We start from the raw sequence: 23,219 nt of genomic DNA, 5'->3' as shown, positions 1-23,219 counted from the left end.
AAGAGTTCCGCCTCCCGACGGCGTGGAGGCGCCTCGGACCTTCCCACGGCACCGCCTCGGTAGGATAGGGAGGCCTCGGTTCGTCCCGAGCCCGCTCGGGCACCAACAATCAATAGGGTTCCCTTGCTGCACGACCGCCTCAGCAACCGACGCGAGGCGTAGGGTGACCACGAGGTGGTCAGTAGGCGATGGCGCCACGACAATGAGGGGCCCGCCCGAGGCTACCATCCGCACCGAGGTGGCCGCTACAATAGTGGGGAAGACCGCAGTCCTTCCCCTAAGCCGTCTGGTCCTCGAGTCTTTAGCAGAGCCATCCACGCTACTCATTTTCTGGCCTGGTTTCGGCAACCGGCCAACCTCACGAAGTACAGCGGTGAAACTAATCCCGAACTTTGGCTGGCCGATTACCGCCTGGCTTGTCAGCTAGGTGGCGCGGACGATGACCTGCTCATCATCCGCAACCTCCCGTTGTTCCTGTCAAACTCAGTGCGAGCCTAGCTTGAACATCTCCCTCCCTCATAGATCCACGACTGGCGTGACTTGGTAAGGGTCTTTGTCGGGAACTTTTAGGGCACATACGTGCGCCCTGGGAACTCCTGGGACCTCAAAAGTTGTCGCTAGGGCCCGGACGAGTCACTTCAAGACTTCATCCGGCGCTTCTCCAAGAAATGCACTGAGTTGCCAAGCGTTGGCGACTCAGAAATCGTCCAGGCTTTCCTCTCCGGCACCACCTACCGAGACCTGGTCTGAGAATTAGGCCAGAATGTGCCAACCTCGGCGGCCGCACTCCTCGACATCGCCACCAACTTTGCCTCCGGCGAAGAGGCCATTGGGGCCATCTTCCCTAACAACAACGCCAAGGGGAAGCGGAGGGACGAGGCCCCTGGGGCCTCGGCTCCCCACGTCCCCAAAAAAAAGAAGAAGGGTCGCCAGGGGAAACAGGAAGTCCTCGAGGCCGGCCTAGTCGCGGCCGCAGAGCGCAAAAATCCCTGAGGCCCTAGAGGCCCCAGGCTCTTCGACGATATGCTTAAGAAACCCTACCCTTACCATCAAGGCCCAGTGAAGCATGCCCTCGAAGAATGCACCATGCTCCGATGTTACTATGCCAAGCTCAGGCTCCCCAACGACGATGCCAAGAGGCGGGGCGCCGGTGACAAGGACGACAACAAGGACAACGGATTCCCCGAGGTGCACAACGCCTTCATGATCTTCGACGGGCCTTCAGCGTGCCTCATGGCACGCCAGTGAAAGAGGGAGCACCGGGAGGTCTTCTCAGGTGAAGGTGGCCGCTCCCTGGTACCTCAACTGGTCTCGAGAGGCAATCACCTTTGACCAGGACGACCATCCCGATTATGTCCTGAACCCCGGGCAGTACCCACTTGTCATCGACCCCATCATCGGCAACACTCAGCTCACCAATGTATTGATGGACGGAGGCAGTGGCCTCAACATCCTCTACGCCAACACCCTGGAGCTCCTAGAGCTTGACCAGTCGTAGCTCCGGGGTGACACCAGCGCCTTTCCATGGCATTGTGCCGGGGAAACGCACACGGCCCCTCGGGCGCATCGACCTGCCCGTCTGCTTCGGTACTCCCTCCAACTACCGCAAGGAGGTCCTCACCTTCAAGGTGGTTGGGTTTAAGGGAACGTACCACGCCATCCTGGGGTGGCCGTGCTATGCCAAGTTCATGGCGGTCCCCAACTACGAGTACCTCAAGCTCAAGAGGCTAGGCCCCAACGGCGTCATCACTGTCGAGTCCACGTACTGAGCATGCATACGACTACGACATCAAGTGCATCGAGTATGCCGAGGCTATCATAGAGGCCGAGACCCTCATCGTCAACCTCGACCGACTCGGTAGCGAGGCGCCCGACTCCAAGCGTCGCGCCAGGACTTTCGAGCCCGCGGAGGCCGTCAAGCGTATCCCTGGTCGACCCCACCTGCCCCAACGATCGGGCACTGAGGATTAGTGCCACCCTTGACATCAAATAGGAAGCCGTGCTCGTTGACTTTCTCCACGCGAATGCTGATATGTTCGCATGGAGTCCCTCGGACATGCTGGGCATACCGAGGGAGGTCACCGAGCACGCCTTAGACATCTAGGCCGGCTCTAGGCCGATGAAGCAGCGCCTATGCTGATTCGACGAGGAAAAGTGTAGGGCCATTGATGAGGAGGTGCAGAAGCTTTTGGCGGCTGGATTCATCAAAGAAGTATCCCATCCTGGAGTGGTTAGCTAATCCTGTATTAGTTAAGAAGAAAACTGGGAAGTGGAGAATGTGTGTAGACTACACTGGTCTAAACAGAGCATGTCCAAAAGTCCCTTTCCCATTACCTTGAATCGACCAAATCGTTGACTCTACTGCAGGGATGTGAAACCCTATCCTTCCTTGATGCGCATTTCGGTTACCATCAGATCAAGATGAAAGAGTCTGACCAGCTCATGACTTCTTTCATCACACCATTTGGCATGTACTGCTATGTGACTATGCCATTCGGCCTCAGAAACACAGGGGCCATATACCAGCGGTGCATGACCCATGTCTTTGGTGAGCACATCGGGTGGACCATCGAGGCCTACGTGGATGACATCGTGGTCAAGTCCAGGTAGGCCAATGATCTCGTTAGCGACTTGGAAATAGCCTTTAGATGCCTTAGGGAAAAGGGCATCAAGCTCAACCCCAGAGAAGTGTGTCTTCGGGGTCCCCCGAGGCATGCTCTTAGGATTCATAGTCTCAGAACGCAGCATCGAAGCCAACCCGGAGAAGGTCTCGGCCGTGACCAACATGGGACCAATCCGAGACCTCAAGGGAGTACAGAGGGTCATGGGATGCCTTGTGGCCCTAAGCCACTTCATATCACGCCTTGGCAAAAAAGGCTTGCCCCTGTACCGCCTCTTGAGGAAATCGGAATGTTTTTCTTGGACCCCCGAGGCCAAAGAAGCCCTCACCAAACTCAAGGCATTGCTCACCAATCCTCCCATCCTGGTACCGCCAGCCAAGGGCGAGGCCCTCTTACTCTACGTTGCCGCAACGACCCAAGTGGTCAGCGCAGCCGTAGTGGTCGAGAGGCAGGAAGAGGGGCATGCTCTATCCATCCAACGACATGTTTACTTCATCAGTGAAGTGCTCTCCGAGACCAAAACACGCTACCCCCACATCCAAAAATTGATCTACGCAGTGGTCTTGGCTCGACGCAAGCTGTGTCACTACTTTGAGTCCCACCAGGTGACCGTGGTATCATCTTTCCCCCTAGGAGAGATAATCCATAACCGGGAGGCATCAGGTAGGATAGCCAAGTGGGCCGTTGAACTCATGGGGGAGGCTCTATCCTTTGCGCCTCAAAAAGCAATTAAATCTCAGGTCTTGGTCGATTTCGTGGTAGAATGGACCGACACCCAACTGCCACCTGCCCAAGTCCAGGTGGAATGCTGGACCATGTACTTCGACGGGTGCCTAATGAAGACCGGGGCGGGCATGGGTCTGCTCTTTATTTCACCCCTCGGAGTACACATGCGCTACATGATTCGGCTCCACTTTGCTGCCTCTAATAACGCAGCCGAGTATGAAGCCCTCATCAACGGCTTGCAGATCGCCATCGAACTTGGAGTATGGCGTCTCGACGTACGCGGCAATTCATAGCTCATTGTTGATCAGGTGATGAAGGAGTCGAACTACCATGACCCCAAGATGGAGGCGTACTGCAAGCTAGTACGTCGCCTTGAAGACAAGTTCGACGGTCTCAAACTCAACCACATCGCGCGTAAATTCAACGACGCCATGGATAAACTGGCAAAGATGGCGTCGGCACGGGCCTCGGTCCCCCCAAACAGTCTTTGCCAGGGACCTCCACAAACCTTCCATCGACTATGCCTCGGTGGCGGAAGAAGGCCCAGTGGTCGAGGCCCCCTCTATCGCCGAGACTCCTTCGGCCGAGCCCGAGGTCATGGAAGTCAACATGGAGCCTCCTGAGGCCAACTAGGGCACAGACTGGCGAGTCCCATTCCTCGATTGCCTCGTCTGAGTGGAGCTTCCCGCTGACAGGACTGAAGCCCGACGGCTTGCTCGGTGAGCTAAGACTTACATTCTTAGCAACGGCGAATTGTACAGGCGAAGCCCATGTGGCGTCCTCTAACGATGCATCACTACCGAGGTAGGTCGAGCCCTACTTTAGGACTTGCACGCGGGAGCCTGCGGGCACCATGCGGCACCTCGGACGCTCGTCGGAAACGCCTTCCTCCAAGGGTTCTACTGGCCAACAGTGGTTGTTGACACCACCAAGCTCGTATGCTCCTGCGAGGGATGCCAGTACTACGCATGATAGACACATCTCCCAGCTCAATCCCTCCAAACCATCCCTATCACATGGCCGTTCGCCATGTGGGGGCTCGACATGGTTGGGCCTCTGCAGAAGGCCCTAGGGGCTACACCCATCTGCTGGTAGCAATCGATAAGTTCTCCAAGTGGATCGAGGCTCATCCGATCAATCGAATCAAGTCTGAGCAAGCGGTGCTATTCTTCACCGATATCATCCATAGGTTCGGGGTTCCGAACACCATCATCACCGACAATGAGACACAATTCACCAGCCAAAAATTCCTAATGTTCTAGCGATGACCACCACATTTGTGTGGCCTGGTCGGCCATAGGACACCCCAGGACAAACGGCCAAGTAGAGCGTGCCAACGGCATGATCCTACAAGGCCTTAAGCCAAGAATATACAACCGGTTGAAGAAATTTGACAAGAAATAGCTTGCCGAACTCCCATCGGTCATCTGGAGCCTGAGGAACACCCCAAGCCAAGCCATGGGGTTCACACCATTCTTCCTGGTCTACGAAGCCGAGGCCATCCTCTCCACTGACTTGGAATACAGTTCCCCGAGGCTACAGGCCTACAACGAGCAAAGTAACCGCATCGCTCGCTGAAGACGCCCTCAACCAACTGGAGGAAGCCTAAGACGTTGCGTTGCTATATTCGGCCAAGTACCAGCAAGCCCTACTGACACTATCAAGCCCGGCGCATTCAAAGCCGAGACCTGAAAGTGGGCGACCTGGTGCTGAGGCTAAGGCAGAGCAACAAGGGCAGCCACAAGCTGACCCCACCATGGGAAGGACCATACATTGTCGCCTAAGTGCTGAAGCCCGGAACCTACAAGCTAGCCAACGAGAAGGGCGAAATCCTCACCAACGCTTGGAACATAGAACAGCTATGTCACTTTTACCCTTAAATTTCCAAGCATTGTACACATTGTTTCTCGAAATACAATTAAGAAGTGTTCTTTAGTTGCCCTATTTTTTCGAGAAACCCCCCGGGCCCATCAAGGGCCTCAGCAATATGATTACTTCATTAGGGAGACTCGGCTCCGCCTCTGCAGAGGTGCCCACTATGGGGCTCGAACGAGACATGACTCTGCCTCTGCAGAACTGAGCCTCCCTCGAGGCTAAAGGGGGGACTCCCCCCTAAGTCCCACGCACCACTTTTTAATTGTTTTTCAAAAAAAATTCCACGCCAAACCCTCTAGCACGCTCTGACAAATCAATTATAAAGAACCTAAGGACCGAATGTCTATCTTAGGGCCAAAAGGCCAGACAAGTCACGAGACGGCCTACGCCTCCGGGCTATGGCACTCCCTCACCACATTTTTGCCCTAGGGACAACTTAGGCTCCGAGGAAGTTTTTTGCGAATGATATGTTTAGAAACAAGACAGAGGGCAGAGGCTCAGAAATACAATAAAGAAAAACGATTAAGAAACGTAGACGCATAAGTATTTCAAAAAGGCCTCGATAGGCCACCAGCGTTATGATACTGTAACGTAATCCTTAATTTATTTACATGGCCTCTTGGGCCTAGGTTAGGGCTCAGGGTCTCCAGCATCGGCGGACGGCGGGGGAGGGACCACCACCTCTTCAAACAGCTTGGCCAGCACTATGCCAGGGCCCTCAGCTGACTCTATCAGCTTTGCGACCTCCTCGTCGGCCCCTGGCAAGACATAGCCGTCACTGACAGCCTCGAGGTCGACGCCAGCGTAGTGCGAGGAGATGATGGCCAGGGCACACTTGACGCCTGCGTGCAGCGCCCCCTGAAGTCGCTCGTGCACTTGGCCACTCAACGCGACCAAGCGGCTCTTAAGGGAGCTGCCCGACTGGGCCCCCTCAACCTCTAGGGCCTCGCACACGGTACGGGCGGCACTCTTCAGCGCGTCGTGCTCCCTGATCTTGGCATCAAGCACCGCCTACACTATGACAGTGGCCTCGGCTGCCCGGGTGACCTCCTTCTCCAACTCTTCGCCAAAACAAACATAATAGGGTTGAGCGCAAAGGAAAACAAGCCAAATAGGGGTGGAGGCCTACGGGACTCACCCTCGGCTTTCTCCTCCCAACGCTAGGCCTCGAGCCGAGAGGCCTCGGCTTTCTCCTTCTAGTGCTGGGCCTCGACTCGAGAGGCCTCGGCTTTCTCCTTCCAGCCCTGGACCTCGACCCGAGAAGCCTCAGCCACCCTGGAAGCCTCTTTCTCTAGCTCTGCATCACACCAGGGAGTTAGGAGTCGAACACAAGACAAACAAATAAAACAAGGGGAACAGGACTCACCTCCGACCTTTCCCTTCTAGACCACAGCCTCGGTCCAAGAGGTCTCAGCTACCTTGAGGGCCTCCGCCAGGGCACCTTTCGCCAGCAGGTGCGCACCCTGCTCCACCCCTAGCTGCCCAGCGAGGGCCTTGGCAGAGGCCATCGCTTCTTCAGCCCGAGACCAAAAGACGTCCCGATCGCCGGCCATCAGGGTCAGCTCTTCCTCCAGCTCCTTGACCCGCGTCGCTAAAGGGGCGACCTGCTCCTGAGCCATGGCTGGCTCAGCCTTCATATCGGCATAGCGGAGGCGGAGGTCCTCCACCTTCACGCTCCGCGCCGACTAGAACCTCGTTGGCGTTAGCGAGCAGACCCTTCTGTCGCTGGAGCTGGTCCCAGACATCCCTCTTCCTGTTGGAGGAATAATGACTTCCTGAGGGACTGGGTCTCGAGCTCCTAGATAGGCAAAACAGGGGTCATTCACTATGAGAAAACTTAGAAAAAGATGACATCACATGAGAAAAGAAGGCGTGAACCTAGGGTGACCCCGGGCAGATCGTTGGCCACGACGGACAGTGCTGTCCGCGGTGACCGCTCCGCCAGCTGGCGGTATTGCTCGAAGGAGTCCAAACGCCCCCCCCCCCCTATCGGCCACGTCCTCGAGGGCGAACAAAGGCTCCCCCTCAGGGTTGTCCCGGCTCTGCCACAGAACATGCGGGTGATCCCACCCGCGGGGCTTGGGTCGTACCCGCACAAGGGCCGAGCTTCCCTCGCCCGAGGTCGGAACCGGCTACTCCATAGTGCCAGCCGCCTCGAACATCGACCACCTCCTTTCGCCCAGGAAGTATCGCCGGAGGAGATCGCATGGACCTCCAATTCTCGGGCGCTCTCCTGCAACAGCGGCGGGCCTTGGACCGACGGTGGTATTGAGGCTTGCCCTGCCTCCGCCTCCACTTCCTGGGCCACCGGCTTCGCCGCGATCACGCCGGCTCCCGCCACCTCGGCCTTGGTGGTCTTGGGGGCTCCGGTCCCCGCCACCCCAGCCTCGATGGTCTCGGGGGCTCTGGTCCCCGCCACATCGGCCTCAGCAGTCCTAGGCGCCCCGGCCTCCATCGCCTCGGCCTCGGAAGTCCGGGAGGCCTCTATCCCACCCTCGGTGGTGTCAGCAACTGAGGGCGCCTCGGCCCCATCTGACTCACAGGCCTTGGCCTCACGGGGCATAGGCGTTTCCTCCCCCGCTCGCTCCGTGGCCGCCTCGGTAACCTCCCCCTAGGCGACCAGCTCCTTCGGGTCAGGCCCTCGCCAATGCCCCACCATGCTGTATGGTGGCCTGCACCTCCACCACCTATTGAGCGGTGGAGTCCGCGCTCACCTTGAGCAACTTAAGCGGCGCCAGGGCAGGCACCTCCGCCTTACGCTTCTGGCTAAAGGCAAAACATCCACTTGGTCAGCATACGGCCATAAAGCGAGCGGGAAATGATACGAACTCCGCTGAAAAAACACTCACCTCGAGTGGGGGTGCAACCGCTTCAGCACTGTGACCCGCCTCTACAATGGCAGTGGTAGCGGCGGTGGCACGGCCTCCATATCTACTGGTGCTTGCCAGAGTCTGGCGCCCCCTCGATCCTCTACGGGGGTAGTTGCGTCGCCCCCGCCGCCACCTGCTCCACCTCTGCCGTCGAGCCCACCAGGCTAACGGCACGCTTCCCTAACGCCCATGCCTCGAGCGTGTCGGCCTCGGCCCCGGGGCAAGCGATTGCCAACCCCGAGGCATCCTCTCCTCCACCTCCTAGAAGCGCTGGGTTGCTTGCTGATGCCCTGAGCACTGTCTCCCCGACATCAGGGAGATGGTCCAGGGGACCCCGCCCCATCTCGCTCTCATCATCTCCGTCTGAAGCATCTGTCGATAGTGACGGCAACGGAGATGACTCCATCGGGAGACCGTCTTGCCTCTGCTGCTGGTGGCACTTCTCTGGTCCCTCACACGCAAAGATCTTCCTCGTGCGCTTTGCCTCCTTGGCGTCCTTCTGCCTCTTCTATGCCTCGGCGTGTGCTCGGTTCACCGCCCGCCGCGCTGCGTCCTTAGGAATAGGGCGGCGGGGAGGCTCGCACGTCTCTCATTGCCTGTAGGAACGGCAAAAGCAAATAAAGGACCGGAAAATAGTAAGGAATGAGGAGGCCTCAGGGGCCGCTAGCAGCGCGTGACTTACTAAAGAAAGGTACCCCTACGATGGGCGCATCGTGAACGGGGTCAGACCACCGATCTTCAGCCACCCCTCCACCGTCTCTCTCGCCCAACGAAGAATCTCCTCAGTCGAAGAGGGCAGAGGCGGACATCCGGATGCCCTCGATCGGCTCATCCGGCCTCATCTCGAACTAGGCGCCACCGCTGAGCCATCAGCGGTAGCACCCTTCGGCGGTGGAAGGCCACCATGACCATAGCCGTCGTGAGGCCACAGCCGCGCAGCCTCACCAGTCCCTCCAGGAGCGGCTGCAGCTTGGGCTAATCCTCCTTCAGGACGCCATACCTCCACTTCTCCAGATAGCTCTCCACGATCCGCCCAGTGTAGGGGGGAAGTCCGCCATCGTCATTGCAGACGTAGAACCAGCTGGTGTACCAGCTGGCGGTTGGTTGACATGAGCTGGGCCGAGGATGTAAAGGTGCTGACTGGTCCTAGCACACTTGGAGAGTGCAGCCGCCGGCCCTCACCGCCTTCCTCGTGCCCGTCGGCTTGGTGGTATGCCCCGCCCAGAAGAGGTGGAGCCACAGCTCCCAATGGGGGGCAATCCCTAGATACCCCTCGCAGACGGCAACTGAAGATGGCCGCCTGCGCAATCGAGTTGGGGTTGAAGTTGTGAGCTCCACGCCATAGTAGTGTAGGGAGCACCCGCATGAACTGGTCCGCCGGTAAGCTGAGACCGTGCTCATGGAAGGGCACAAAGCTCACAATGTAGCCATCGCGTAGCCTCGGCTCCAGCTCGCCCGATGGAGCAATCCACTCCGCCCTATTGGGGTCGGTAACCGGACTAGAGAAGGTTGTCATCGACCAGCGACTAGAGCATCTCCACAGATACGTCGGACTGACCCCAAGCATCTGCCTCAATGACAACAGTGCTGGCCATGAGTGCGGTGGAAAATACAGCTACTGGCGGTAAGTCTCTCTCTCTCTGCCTCGCCCTTCTCCCTTCTTCTCCCTGGTGCTCCCTGCTCTAGCAACGGCTCAAGGGCGGCAAAAGCGAATGCAGGCAAGGTAAGGAGGGGAGGGGCGAGGCTCGTTGCGTATTTATGTAGGAAGGGGGCAAAACAGGCGGGCGACAAAATCGGGAAAGTTTCCCTCAGATCCGGCATAGTTAATCTAGATCCGATTTTACCGCCCACGTACCCACCTTCTCCTTATTAATCGCGTAAACTAGTTATGTCACATCCGCTGACACAGCATCAGCATCTGACCGGCGTAGCGGCAGGCGTTCGTTCCACCTCCCTGAGAGAACTGCCTCAAAAGGCACGCTTGCCGTTGTCAAACCGATGGGGGGGAATATCCCCCACCTGATTCCTTTTAGACGAAGGAACTGGGCACCGAGCCCGTTACGGTCTAGGGGTTCGAAGGCTGGGCCCCCGAGGGTTTCGACAGCCGCCCTAGGGCAACAGAGTTAGGGGTGGCTACGGGCGAGCCCATACAGGGCTGAGGCCCAAGCAAGCGAAATGCTTGGGATGCCCTAAGTCGTGTCCGAGACCGGACAAGGAGGTCTCCGAATAGGATCCCACCGTAGGGAGGCACCGAGCCACCAGAGCCCATTGAACGGCCCCGACACCCACTAGAGAAGCCCTCTGGTACTCTTGGAGTGCATCTCTGGACCACTAGCCAACCCCTATCGAATGGGACTCGGGCCTCTACTCGGACTTACCTGATAACAGCTCACCGAAAGTGTCACCGCTCGTGCCCACTGAGCGTAGCCTAGCATATTCCACCCCTCCTTCCAAACGAAAAGGATGTGCGAGGGTCATACAAAAAGCCAGGGGAACCCCTGATGGCCCTCTTGCTCCATACAGAGGCTAGGGGGCTCTCCCTGCAAACTTGCCGAGACCCAGCGACCCAGGCTTGCATGTGAGGGCTCAGCAAACAACTCCTCCTTCCGAACGGAAAGGATGCGCGAGGGTCGCACAAAAAGCCAGGGGAACCCCTGATGGCCCTCTCGCTCCATGCAGAGGCTAGGGGGCTCTTCCTGCAAACTTACTGAGACCCAGCGACCCAGGCTCGCACGCGAGGGCTCGGCAAACAACCCCTCCGTCTAAACAAAAAGGATGCACGAGGATTGCATGAAAAGCCAGGGAAACCCCTGATCGCCCTCTCGCTCCGTGCAGAGGCTCGGGGGCTCTTTCTGCAACCAGGTCGAAGATAAGCAACCCGAACTCATAGGGAAAAATGCGATAAAGGACACCGAGCCCGTTACGGTCCAGGGGTTCAAAGGCTGGCCCCCCGAGGGTTTCGACAGCCGCCCCAGGGCAACAGAGTCAGGGACGGCTATGGGCGAGCCCATACGGGGCCAAGGCCCAAGCAAGCGAAATGCTTGGGATACCCTAAGTCGTGTCCAAGACCGACAGGGAGGCACCGAGCCACCGGGGCCCATCGAACAGCCCCGGCACCCACTAGAGAAGCCCTCTGGTACTCTTGGAGTGCGTCTCTGGACCGCTAGCCGACCCCTATCGAATGGGGGCACAGGCCTCCACTCAGACTTACCCGATAATAGCTCACCGGAGGGGTCATTGCTCGCGCCCACCGAGGGTAGCATGGCGCCCTCCACCCCTTCTTCTGAACGAAAAGGATGCGTGAGGGCCGCACAAAAAAGACAGGGAAACTCTAGATCGACCTCTCACTCCGCGCAGAGGCTCGGGAGCTCTTCCTGCAACCGAACCGAGGCCCAGCAACCCGAACTCGCACTCATGGGCTCGGCAAACGCAATAAACCCCTCGCATGATGTAAGAAAAGCCCCTGGAGGAATAAATCCACTCCTCCTAGGCCTCGGGGGCTACACCCAATGGGTGCGCTCGCGCGCACCCACCGAGCCCTCGAGTACGAAATACCATCCCGCCAGGAGCTGCTGCGAGCTGAGTCTCAGTCAAAACCTCAAGGAGAGCGCTCACACTCTCCCTGAGGCTTAGGGGCTACTGTCGGGTACCATAAGAAGGGGTCCCCTAAGCAACAACCGAAAAATCGCTTAGACCCCGTCAAAATCAATGCCAAGAGACAAACTATTGGCTAACCCCCGGCCTTGACCGAGACTATCGACTCTCCGCCTCGCTCAAGGCCTCGCATGGAAGGCCTCGAACGGCCTACCAAATCTCCGCCTCGCTCGAGGCCTCGCACGAGAGGCCTCGGACGGGGAACTGATTCTCCTGACTCGGCCGAGGTCCCGTCCGGAAGGCCTCGGATGAGTTATCAATTCTTCGCCTCGCTCAAAGGCCGGCTCGGCAAACAACCCCGTCGCCTCCGCCTCGACCAACTTCTCGGACAAGATGTCACGTTCGACCAGCGCGTTCAACCGCTCCCGCGATATCAGCCGAACGACGGCTCAAATAGAGTGGCCGACGACACGCCAGTCGTATCGAAGCCATGCCGTCCGAGACAGGACAGAGCAGGGGTTACCAACCGCTGTGCTTAGCACTGTGCCCATGACTAACACCCATACCGCACTGTGCTGCCTAACTCCAACTGCTCCAAGGACAACGCGGCATGGGGAGTTAAGCTCAGGTCCCTGTAGCCTCGGAATCAGTGTATGGGACCAACTGCTCCCTCCGGCCTTCGGCAAACCACTTCAGGGCCTCGGTAGCCTTGGGATTCGCGCCCGCCGAGCCCCCCACTGATGATTCGGCCTTAGCACCAATTGAGCCTTGGCTCTTCACGCGGTCAACACATAGGGACCGGCACGTCGCCCGCTAGGCCCTGCTGTCAAGCTATCCCTAGAGCTCCCACGTCGCACAGGATCGGATGAGATCGACGCGTTGCTCCAAGCACTTCAAGGACAGGACCACTCCATCGACCACGCCGCCATAGTAACATGCTACAGGGCTCGGACATACCGCCTCTATTCGCACGATGCCACGTAGCTAACACATGTATCACCTCCAGTCGCCCCCCCCCCCTTCAACTATAAAAGGGAGGGACCGGAGCCGTTTCGTGGGGGGATCTGAGCTCACGATATAGACGAACACGTACAGGAGGACAGACTCACTCTCACGCTCGCACGCTCCTAGGCATAGACGGGTTCACGAGGTAGACGAACATATGCTCGATACTCTGTAACGCGCATGCTTCCCCGCCACCTGAGATCAACATCTCAAGCAATCCACGCCGCTCCACGAAGAGACCTGGGACTAGCTCCCTCTCTCGCCCCGCTTGTAACCCCCTACTACGAGTATTTCGGTGCAAGGAATACAAGATCGATCTCTCAAACTGGACGTAGGACACCCATTGCCCGAACCAGTATAAACTTTGTGTCTCTTTGCATCACCATCCAGAATTAGGGGCACGCAGTACATTTTTACTAGTTGGTTGAGGGCCCACCGGCCCAAGACACCGACAGATTCCTTTAGAACGAACAAAGCGTGGGATTCTTTTAGTTTCTGGTAATTCACTCTGGGCATAATTAGCCGAAGACCGAAGACCGAACCGAAAAGACCGAGACCGAGACCGAAAAGACCGAGACCGAAAAGTTCGGTCATGAGTTCGGTCCTGGCTCCCAACTAATCGAAGTAACCGATAGAAGTTCGGTCATATGTGTCGGTTAACCGAAGTGACCGAACTGACCGTAGCTCTTGTTTTGTACTTCTGTTATGTCATTATGTGTGATTGTGATTTGTGAGAACTGAGAAAGTTGTGTGCTAGAACTTGTCATAATAATGTGTGGTTTGTTTTATATATTGTGTTGTTATTTTTTTGCCTTCAAATAGCAAGCATGCTGTTGAAATTGCTATAGATTCTGCTATTGTTTGTGGCTGCTACTCAGGTCCGGTTAGTTCGGTCGTGACCGAGACCGAACCGAACTAACCGAGACCGAACTTCCTCGGTCTTCGTTTTTTGCAAAGACCGATCGGTCCCAGGTTTCTGATGACCGAACTGACCGAATGACCGAGGAACCGAACCGATCGGTTGGGTCTGACCGAATGCCCAGGGCGATCTGAAAGATCTTTTTTTCCAAATGATTACAGCCTATACTAGTCTTATGCAGGGAGATGAGGACTATCTGGTTTTGCGCCCATCATTTCAGGCACTGAGTCATGAGATTTAGTGATTTACTACCCTGGATTACTTCCTCCGTCTCCAAAGTAGGTTAATTTTCAAGAGTTATCATAAATCATTTTTTTTTTGTTTCACTCGAATTTATAGGAAAGAGCACCAATATTATGACCCTGAACATACTATGGAAATATACTTAATTAATAATGTATCTGCTCTAATGATATTAAGTTGGTATTATGTTTCGATAAAATAAATTAAACTTTGAAAATAAATTAAGATAATTTTATGAGTTAATTTATTTATAGATTTATCGGCTATGGAGCCCACCATCACTGCGGTTGTCTATCTGTTTCTGATCTCATCTCGATCAAAGAGACAAAATCTTTTTTTTTTCTGATACAAACAAAGAGACAAAATGTTGGAATAGCTAACGACTTTTTTTTAGCAAATGGAATAGTTAACGACTGTGTGCCCATGAATGAAAGTAATGGACAGGATCAGGTGGAACTTTGGAAGGACCCAGCTCAACATAGGCCCGAACGTTGGAAGGCCCAACTATACATGTTGTGTCCACTTTGAAAATTTGGGCCTCAGACACGCTGTCCTCGTGTATAGTTGGGCCGGGCAACTGGGAACTGGCAAGGGCCCTGAGCTACACGCCGCCGCAGTTAGGTCTATTTTGTTACAGGCCTGGACGGTGTTTGGGCTTGGGGAATTTAGCGGTCAGCCGATCACAGTATCACACTGAGCGTGAGCGTGAGCTTACAGCCTGTTAGCTGATTGGTTTCAGCCAGAGCTTATTAGTCAACTAATAGTATTTTTCTCTCATAACAAATCAGTGCTAGTCGAATTTATTAGCTCAGAAATCAACCAGCGAACATGCCGTTGAGCTGTAAGCCAGTAGCTGAAACGAATAGCACTTAGGAGTAGTACATGCCTACTAGAAACCTAGAAGATTGACACTTTCCGTGATTCATGACAGCATCAATTGAAAAAAGGCCCAAAGACCATCAGGGATGACAAACCTGTCCAGAAGTCGCAAGGTTGCCTAGTTTACGGCTAGAGGAAACAAAGCAGGCCCAAGACCAAGTAGCATGTTCGTCTGGTCATAAACGATCATAAATTTTCAGTCAAAATAGTATTTTTCTCTCACACCAAATCGGTCAATGATCATATCATCACCAGTCGAACAGGCTGAAGGTTGGCTACTGTCACAGCCAAGTTTGGCTGTTGGCAGCCGCTGCCTGTTTTTAGGAGTAGACAGTAGTGAGGATCCTCCTAATAGGCCATCTTATTAGAATAATAGACTAAACATGTATACTCGGTACTCTCTCTCCGTTTCAAAATAATGTTATTCTAAGTGAAAATTAAATTCTTAAATTTGACTAGGTTTATTATACAGATATATGTAATTATAACGCATAAAAAGTGTAAAACTTGATGTTTTGACTCCTTGAAAAATAGAAACAAAATTTTTAACTCCTAAAAATAGCAACAATTTTTAACTCCTAAAAACAAGAATGACACACTTTTTGAGACCGCATATAATCTAAACATACACTCAAGTACTGCTAGCAGGATATACTCCCTCCAACCTAAAATAAATGTGCGTCTCATTTTCTTGAGAAGCCAAACACTTTTAAATTTGATTAGTTATATAGAAAATATTATCAATATTTATATTTAGAATAGTTTCTTATAAAATATATTCTACGATTATACATCATAAATATTAGTTTCTTGAGTATATTATTAGAACAAATTTAAAAGAATTGACTCAGAGATGTGTTGGGAAAGTGGTATTACTTGCTGCTGAGCGCGTTGCTGTACAGTACAGTGAAAAGAATCAAAGGTACTAGCTCAACGAGTGCTTATTGCTGTACAGCTGAGCACGGGCCATGGAGTCGATATAGCAGAGAAAGACAGGTCGCGCAGATGTATTTTGATCCGACGCGACGCGAAAAAGCTTCGCGGAGAAGTATGAAAATACTGTTTATTAATTTATTGTTTAAAAATACTATTTATTTATTAAAATGGTGCGGCTCACAGGACAGTAACCGATAAAAGGGATGGACAACAGATCTGATTTGATAGAAGGTGACTGCACCACATAGAGCAACACTGACCGAAGTGGATTGGATCAATGCTTGGGCGTGGCCACCGGGCAAGCAATGCGCAAGTTCTGGGACACCCGTGCAGTACAATATCTGCATCCACATCCTGTCGCGGTGTACTCGAGTAAGACTTGTGCGGTTGAGAGATCAGGGCCATATTTAGATCGTAAAAAATTGCAATCCGATGAATAGTAGCACTTTCGTCTTATTTAGTAAATATTGTCCAATCGTGGATCAACTAAACTCAAAAGATTCATCTCGTGATTTCCAACTAAACTGTGCAATTAGTTATTTTTTTACCTACATTTAATGTTCCATGCAAGCGGCTAAAAATTGATGTGATGGAGAGAATGAAAAAACTTAGAATTTGGAGGTGATCTAAAAGCAAGACTTGTGCGGTACGAGTAATTTATTTTGGTGGAGTTATGGATAAAATCTACTGTTTTTAGTGGTGGTTCTGGCTGTTACCAACTCGATAAAAAATAGTCAGATGTAAAAGCCGGCTTATTCTGGGTTTTTTTTTCAGCCAGAACAGTATTTTTTTCTCACACTATTTCAGCTTTAACTTGTTTTTTAGTCAATTTTGGCCAAACAAACGGAGCCATTAGGGTTTGTCCTACTCATGTATTGGTCTAGCTTATCATGCTCGAATCGATGCGCAGCACAATTGGATTACACTATGTGACTCGTCTTCAACCTTTTCTAACCTCACAACAAATGTCGACGATACCCATCAATTTAAGTTGAGTCAATCTCTAATCAATTTCTATACAAAATTAATACTTTTTAATAAAATTTAATATAGACCTTAGAATTTAATTAAAATAGGTTGGGCCAAGCCCAATTAATATCTACCTCGATGCATCTTTCTCTAAATCTCTAACTAATAGTAAAAAGCGTGTTTCTTCGAACTCGTTTTCTTTCACTCCACCTTTTCTACTTCATAAACTGTTGTCGCATCCTCCACATCCCCTATGTTCGCCCTGTTCGCTTGAACTGTTTATCAGTCATGGTACAATATTTTTCTCTCACAACAAAATAGCACCAGCCAGCTTATTAGCCGTAGAAACCATCAGCAGAATATGGCGGTTATCTGAATTTATGACCCGTGTTCTTACTGAGTTAGAACAACTTACATGCATCGATGATATGGAGTTCGAATTAAAGATTTCATGAAATGCACGGACACACTTGCTAGTATAGTACAAATTTCTAATAGCAGGGAACAACCACATGATGATATGTATTACGAAGTTTTTTCAATAGTTATGCATGCATCAAGTCACTATAATTAAAGGTTTTCATAATTTTATAATATACAAAATACAACGATATGCGAAGGATGGTAAAAAGAACAAACATGCTTAAATTCTCATTTGTTTTGCAAGCTCAACTAACATATAGTACAACCTAATACTCATAGGTACCACACATGATTCTCAAATTGATTAACCAAAGTGAAATTAATAAATAGAAATATATAATCAGTGTATACAACCTAATATCTTCATAAACAATTAAGTGCCTCTATTCTACGTCCTGACTTCTTCTACCTATAAGCGGATGTGTGACACTAGGTGCTACTTCATCTGTCCCAGCATATATGGCATAATAACCTCTGGTTAAAGACAAAAGAAATCATATTTAATTCTCTCTCTTAACACTAGTACTAATGTATAGATTTACGTACGTTTAGAGAGACCATGTCTTTTATTATAGAACTTAAATAATAAATGAATAGGCTTACTTAGTAGTAACACTCAACACCATTGCATCGGGTCTAACAAATACTCTCTCCGTCCCCAAATAAATCGATTCCTCGAATTCGTGCCAGTCAAACTATTCCAAGTTCAACTACCTCTATAGAAAAAGAAACAAAATATATGACACAAAATGAGCATCTCATGAAAATATATTTTATGTTAAATCTAATTATACAAATTCAATACTATAAATATTAACGTATTTTGGGAGAAGAGGGAGTAAAAAACAAGGCTGCGGTTTGATTCTCCCGACTCTTAAGTTGTCCTTCATTCTTTAGGCTCATAGCTGATTAACAACCGTCTACTTGAGCATTGCAAAGACTAGTTATATGAACACACACACACACACCCACACACACACACACAACATTTATATTTAATAACAGCTCGAACATCAACATTAGCACTAATTAAATAATGAAAAAAGAAAAAAAACAATTACCTTGGAGGAGCCACGGCCCTGCTAGGCCCTCCACGCTGCTTGCCTCCGCCGAGCGTCATGTGTCCCTGACCGATGACCCCTGGGTGTTGTTTAAGTTGGGGTTAGGAATTAGTATTCGATATTGTAGCATTTTTGTTTGTATTTAATAATTATTATTTAATTATGGTCTAACTAGATTCAAAAGATTTGTCTCGTAATTTATAATCAAACTGTGTAATTAGTTATTTTTTTATCTATATTTAATACTCCATGCATATGTCTAAAAATTTGATGGGATGAAAAGAGAGTGAAAAAACTTGCAATGCCCTGATCACAGTGGAGCCGGCGGGCAGCACACAGATCAGACCCGCCGGCACGTACAGTACTCTATCGATCATTGGCCTTGCTGCCACCTGCCCACCTCACTCGTTATCCACGCGCAGCACTGCGCTCGCAGCATGCATGCACCCAGCCGCACCGGGCCGTACCTGGTACCATCCGTCCGTTACGGACGCCGGATGCAGCCACGGCCACGTGACCCGGTGCACCACCCAGCAGCTGGAGATGCACCAGCAGCGTCCAGCGCTCTCTCGCCCGCTAAAGGCCAGGCGCCCAGGTCACGATCTTCAGACGGTTCGGCACGCCGGAAACGATCATGAATTATTTAACGTTGATTAATTTAACGTGAAAAAAAATATTATTTTAATTTATAATCTATGATCCGAATGAACAAGCTCAAGCCTTATCCGCTCGATCACCTCTGACCCCACTCCCCCCACAGAGATCTCTCTCTCTTTTTTTTTTCCTGGACGACGTCGAGCCGAGGGGCCATGCCATGCATGCACCTGTCGTCCTCCAGTCCACTGCACGGCGGCCCCGCCAGCGATTGGTAAGTACTGGACCTCCTGCTGGGCGCCGGTGCCACGCCACCCCGCAGCCGAGGTGGATATAGCAAAGAGATATTTCCGCGCGCCAACGTGGCGGCCTAACCCGTTCCGTGATTCCGTCGCAAGTGGGCGATCAAGTTGCGCGTCGGCGTCAGTTTGTCCGTTCGTCTCCGTTTAAGAACGTACCAGCGCTTTCTATCGGTGTCGCTGCAATGCGCAAGTGTCCGTTCGCGGATGCTCATGCATGTACAGGTGGATAATACTGGATAACCACCGTGACTCAGGCCGGTCCACGCGTCGCCTCGCTAGGCGAGGTCCTGCCTGCATCGTGACCCCGGTCCCGGGCGTGCAGCTCTAGCTTGTCGGATATCTAGGGTCAAGCCAGCCGGTTCAGTTCACGGCCTCAAGTCAAAAAGGTGCTGCTGGCTCTGGAGACGTGAGATTTTGGTTGCTCGTCCGTGCAGCTTACCTGAGGCCATGTTTAGATTGAAAGTTTTTTCAACCTGATAAATAGTACCACTTTCGTCTTATTTGATAAATATTGTCCAACTGTGGATCAACTAGGCTCAAAAGATTCATCTCGTGATTTCCAACTAAACTGTGTAATTAGTTATTTTTTTACCTACATTTAATACTCCATGCAAGCGGCTAAAAATTGATGTGATGGAGAGAGAGTGAAAAAACTTGGAATTTTGAAGGGAACTAAACAAGGCCTGAGGCTGAGGTGCAAAGGCCCCGGCAAGCACGTTCCTGGTCAGAGGCCAGAGCGATCGATCCAAACACTCATGGCATGCGAACTGCGTAGAGTCCGTACGCGGGCAGCCCTCTCCATCGGTCGCTTTTCTCATCCGTCCATGATCGATCGGATGAGACGATCCACACACACCAACAAGTCGCTTTTGCCTTCGCTGCGCCTTTTTCTGTATGGGCCGTAGATTACGGCTCTGTTCGCGTGCTCTTAAACCTGACTTGATTCGTTTTTTTTATATTCAAAACGTATTTTCCTGTAACAAATTTCTCCGGAACCAGGCAGCCGAACACCCCCTTCAGGTGATTAACGTCTTGACGAGTGCAGTGGGGTTAATAGCCGGACGGGTAGGGCCTCTGCTGCTGGTATCGATGATATCTTCTGCCGCTCTGCGCCTGCGTCTGCATCTGGTCACGAAATCGGAGGACACCAGTGAGATCCCTTCATCACAGTACTACTGCATGCCTTTGCTAGTGAGATCTCATGGTTCCTGCATGCTACTAGTACTATGCATGCCGTTGCTCTTTACTCCGATCCCTTCATCACACCGGCGCTCTTTCATTACACCGGGCGGCCCCGTCAGAGAGAGACAGCAATGACTATCGACTTCAGTCAGAAAATAGACAGGCAGAGACAATCGACTGGGGAAAAAGGAAAGGAAAGAGAAAAGGAAGCTGTGACGGCATCAGCGTATTCGTTTGGCCGTGGCATGTCTTAGGGTCTGGTTCTAAATAAATCATTTACTTATAAGTTAAAAAGTGAAATAAGTGACTTATTTTATTAAATATCATCAACTTATAAGTTACCCCTATTTATAAGTTATAAGTTGGTTCACCCCTGCTTAAAACTTATAAGTTACTCTTTTCTGCATGGGGCTCACACCTTTAATGAGTTTATAAGTCATCTACAACAAACAGGCATTACTTATAAGTCACTGGTTTTGAGTCACCTGACTTAATAAGTCACCTGACTTATAGAAACCAAACAGGCCCTTAAACGATCGTAAATTTCCAGTCGGAACAATATTTTTTTTCTTACACAAATCAGCCAACAGTACTTTTTCACGAACCAACAATAATATGAACCAGCCAACCGAACAGGCTGCATGTTCGACAAACTTACGGCATGTTTGGTTTCAAATAAGTCACCTACTTATAAGTTAAAAAAGTAAAATAAGTGATTGATTTTGTCAAACACCACCAACTTATAAGTCACTCCTGCTTATAAGAAATAAGTTGGTTCACCCCTGCTTAAAACTTATAAGCCACCCTTTTCTGCGTGGAGCCCACACCTTTCACTTAACAGGCACGAGCTTATAAGTCATCTACAACCAAACATGCATAACTTACAAGTTACTGATTTTCAGTCATCTGACTTAATAAGTCACCTGACTTATGAAAGCCAAATAGGCTGCGAGAGAAAAACACTGTTGTCATGACTGTGAAGTACAGCTGATTCTGACCGATAAAGTCAAAGCGAACAGGGCTGACGAAAGTGCACTGTAGTTGTTTGCTCAAGGCACCTTAATGGCACATTTCAGAGAGACGAAAGAAAACTGTCGTTGTTCTGCTCGTGAACGCTAAGGCTCCAAAAGAACACCTCAAACACTCCCGTACATTTTTAAAAAGTTTAATGAAACTTGTACAAACTAATATCAACATTTAGTAACCTATGTACAAAGAGATTTTAATATAAAAATATATTTATGAGCAACCTATAATTTATATATATTGATTTAAGCTTGTGATTTAAAGATTTATTAGGCTCATTAGAAAGCGAGAATTGACTAGCACTACGAGTATATTTTTCAAAAGGAATTATAAAGAGATACTCCTACTTAGAAACTAGGAGAAGGTAAAGCTAGAAAAGGGTAAAACAAACGAGGCCATCCTGTCTCGTGGAACCAGACAGGCTGCTCCACACATGACGCACCACCGCCGCGCAAAGATCGCGAGCCCCAGCCAGCCCCACACACCCTGCTCCACTCCAGCCAGGCAACGCAGATCGATCGAATCAGCAGATGCATGATGATGCACTGCAGCGAACCGAACAGGTTGCAAGCAATGCATCTTGCCCTGCTCCACAACCCTAGGTAGGCCTCCGTCCTGCTCCCATGTGTCCCAAAATATCTGTAGTTTTTGTTTTTGGGAAAAAAAAACTTTTAACAAGATATAAATATTTATGGTACATTAGAAAGATTTTTAAATCTAATTTTTAATAAATTTATTTAGAGATATAAATATTGCACATATTTTTTACAAATTGATTCAAATGTGTGGCATGAAAAAAAACGACTGCTAATTCGAGACGGGAGTAAGAACCTGTTTGGCAGGCTCCTTGCCCAACGGCTCCGGCTCCCACTACACTGCACAAAACTGTAGATCACTGTAGCAGCGAAAAAAAACGGCTCCAGCTCCGACACAAATGAACGGAAAAAAAAGAGGAGCCAGAGAAGCCTTCGACACAAATGAACGAGAAAAAAAAGGAGCCAGATAAACCTCCAATTGGATGATCCGACGGCTCCTCTACAGTGGTACTACAGTAGCAGTAGCGGAAGCCGGAGCACTACAGTAGCAGTAGCGGGAGCCGCAGGAGCCCCTCCAAAGAGGTCCTAGTGCTTTCAGCCCCCGCTACGCGTACAGCACCGTCGTAAGCTAGAGACGGGGGAGATGGCCACGCCACCAAACACAGTGGACGGACACGCTGTGCGGCCGGCGCGCGTGCCGGAGAACGGGAGAAAAGTCGCCGCGATTCAGACGTCCCGTCGATCGGAGCAAGCAGCCGAGCAGGAGGCCGGGCCGTCCGGACCGCTCGTTGCTGGCCATTATTGCTCCCCTCGGCCTTGCCCAATGCTGCCGCGTTAGATCTGGACGACGCGACGTCCATCACCACCCCGGCTTCGTCCCCATCGCCGGGTCCACCGATTCCCCGGCTCCGACGACGGCGACAACTCTGCACCGCGCCCTCGCCGTACAACTGTACACGCACCGACGCTCTACTGCACGATCACAATCTACAGTATATGCGGTCTGGTTCAGGCAGCGAGCACGTACGCGTGGACACCTCCGAACTTTTTACTAGCGACGAACCACTCGTTCCATGGCGATCGGAGCTCTCGGAGGGCCCGAGGGCGAGGAGGGGGGGGAGAGCGTCTGTCTGTGCGCCCAAGGACCAGCAGCAGCAGCGTCGGGCAGCGCATGTGCAGCGGCGACCCTGGCGTCACTCGGCGGTTCACAAGATTCACTCGCGGTCTCGTTTTGACTATGGCCGGTTGTAAACGATCTCGTAAACGATCCTAAATTTCCTGCCTGCCGGAAGCATCAATACAAGTCCAGCCACCCGAACACGCTGAATTTTCTCGCCCGCCCCAGATATCGCTATATTCCGAGGCCGCCCCAAGTAAACAACACACCTCCAATGGTACACAGAAAAAAGCACGAGGCTCCACTAAAGACGACAAAACACATTGATCATTAGGGCGATA

At 51.5% G+C, this 23,219-nt stretch overlaps 1 protein-coding gene across 1 annotated transcript; it reads right to left on the bottom strand.

Annotated features, from left to right (window-relative positions):
- Positions 1-5,852: 5,852 nt before the first annotated feature.
- On the bottom strand, positions 5,853-7,785 carry LOC136460156 (basal body protein 10-like). Its single transcript, XM_066459972.1, has 3 exons — positions 7,435-7,785; positions 6,641-6,907; positions 5,853-6,080 (listed from the first exon to the last, which is right to left on the bottom strand). The coding sequence occupies exons 1-3, from the start codon at positions 7,783-7,785 to the stop codon at positions 5,853-5,855; spliced, it is 846 nt and encodes a 281-aa protein (XP_066316069.1).
- Positions 7,786-23,219: the final 15,434 nt, after the last annotated feature.

This window comes from Miscanthus floridulus, chromosome 6 (genome assembly GCF_019320115.1).
Source record: "Miscanthus floridulus cultivar M001 chromosome 6, ASM1932011v1, whole genome shotgun sequence".
Taxonomy (NCBI): domain Eukaryota; kingdom Viridiplantae; phylum Streptophyta; class Magnoliopsida; order Poales; family Poaceae; genus Miscanthus; species Miscanthus floridulus.
Note: the sequence above shows the minus strand (reverse complement) of the source record. Positions and strands in the feature narration are given on the sequence as shown.

Coding starts and splice junctions, on each gene's coding strand:
- LOC136460156 (XM_066459972.1), bottom strand. CDS start 7,785: ATGCCCCGTGAGGCCAAGGCCTGTGAGTCAGATGGGGCCGAGGCGCCC. Junction 6,908..7,434: donor AGAGCGCCCGAGAATTGGAG/GTCCATGCGATC, acceptor ACGAGGTTCTAG/TCGGCGCGGAGCGTGAAGGT. Junction 6,081..6,640: donor CCCTGGCGGAGGCCCTCAAG/GTAGCTGAGACC, acceptor GAGCGACTTCAG/GGGGCGCTGCACGCAGGCGT.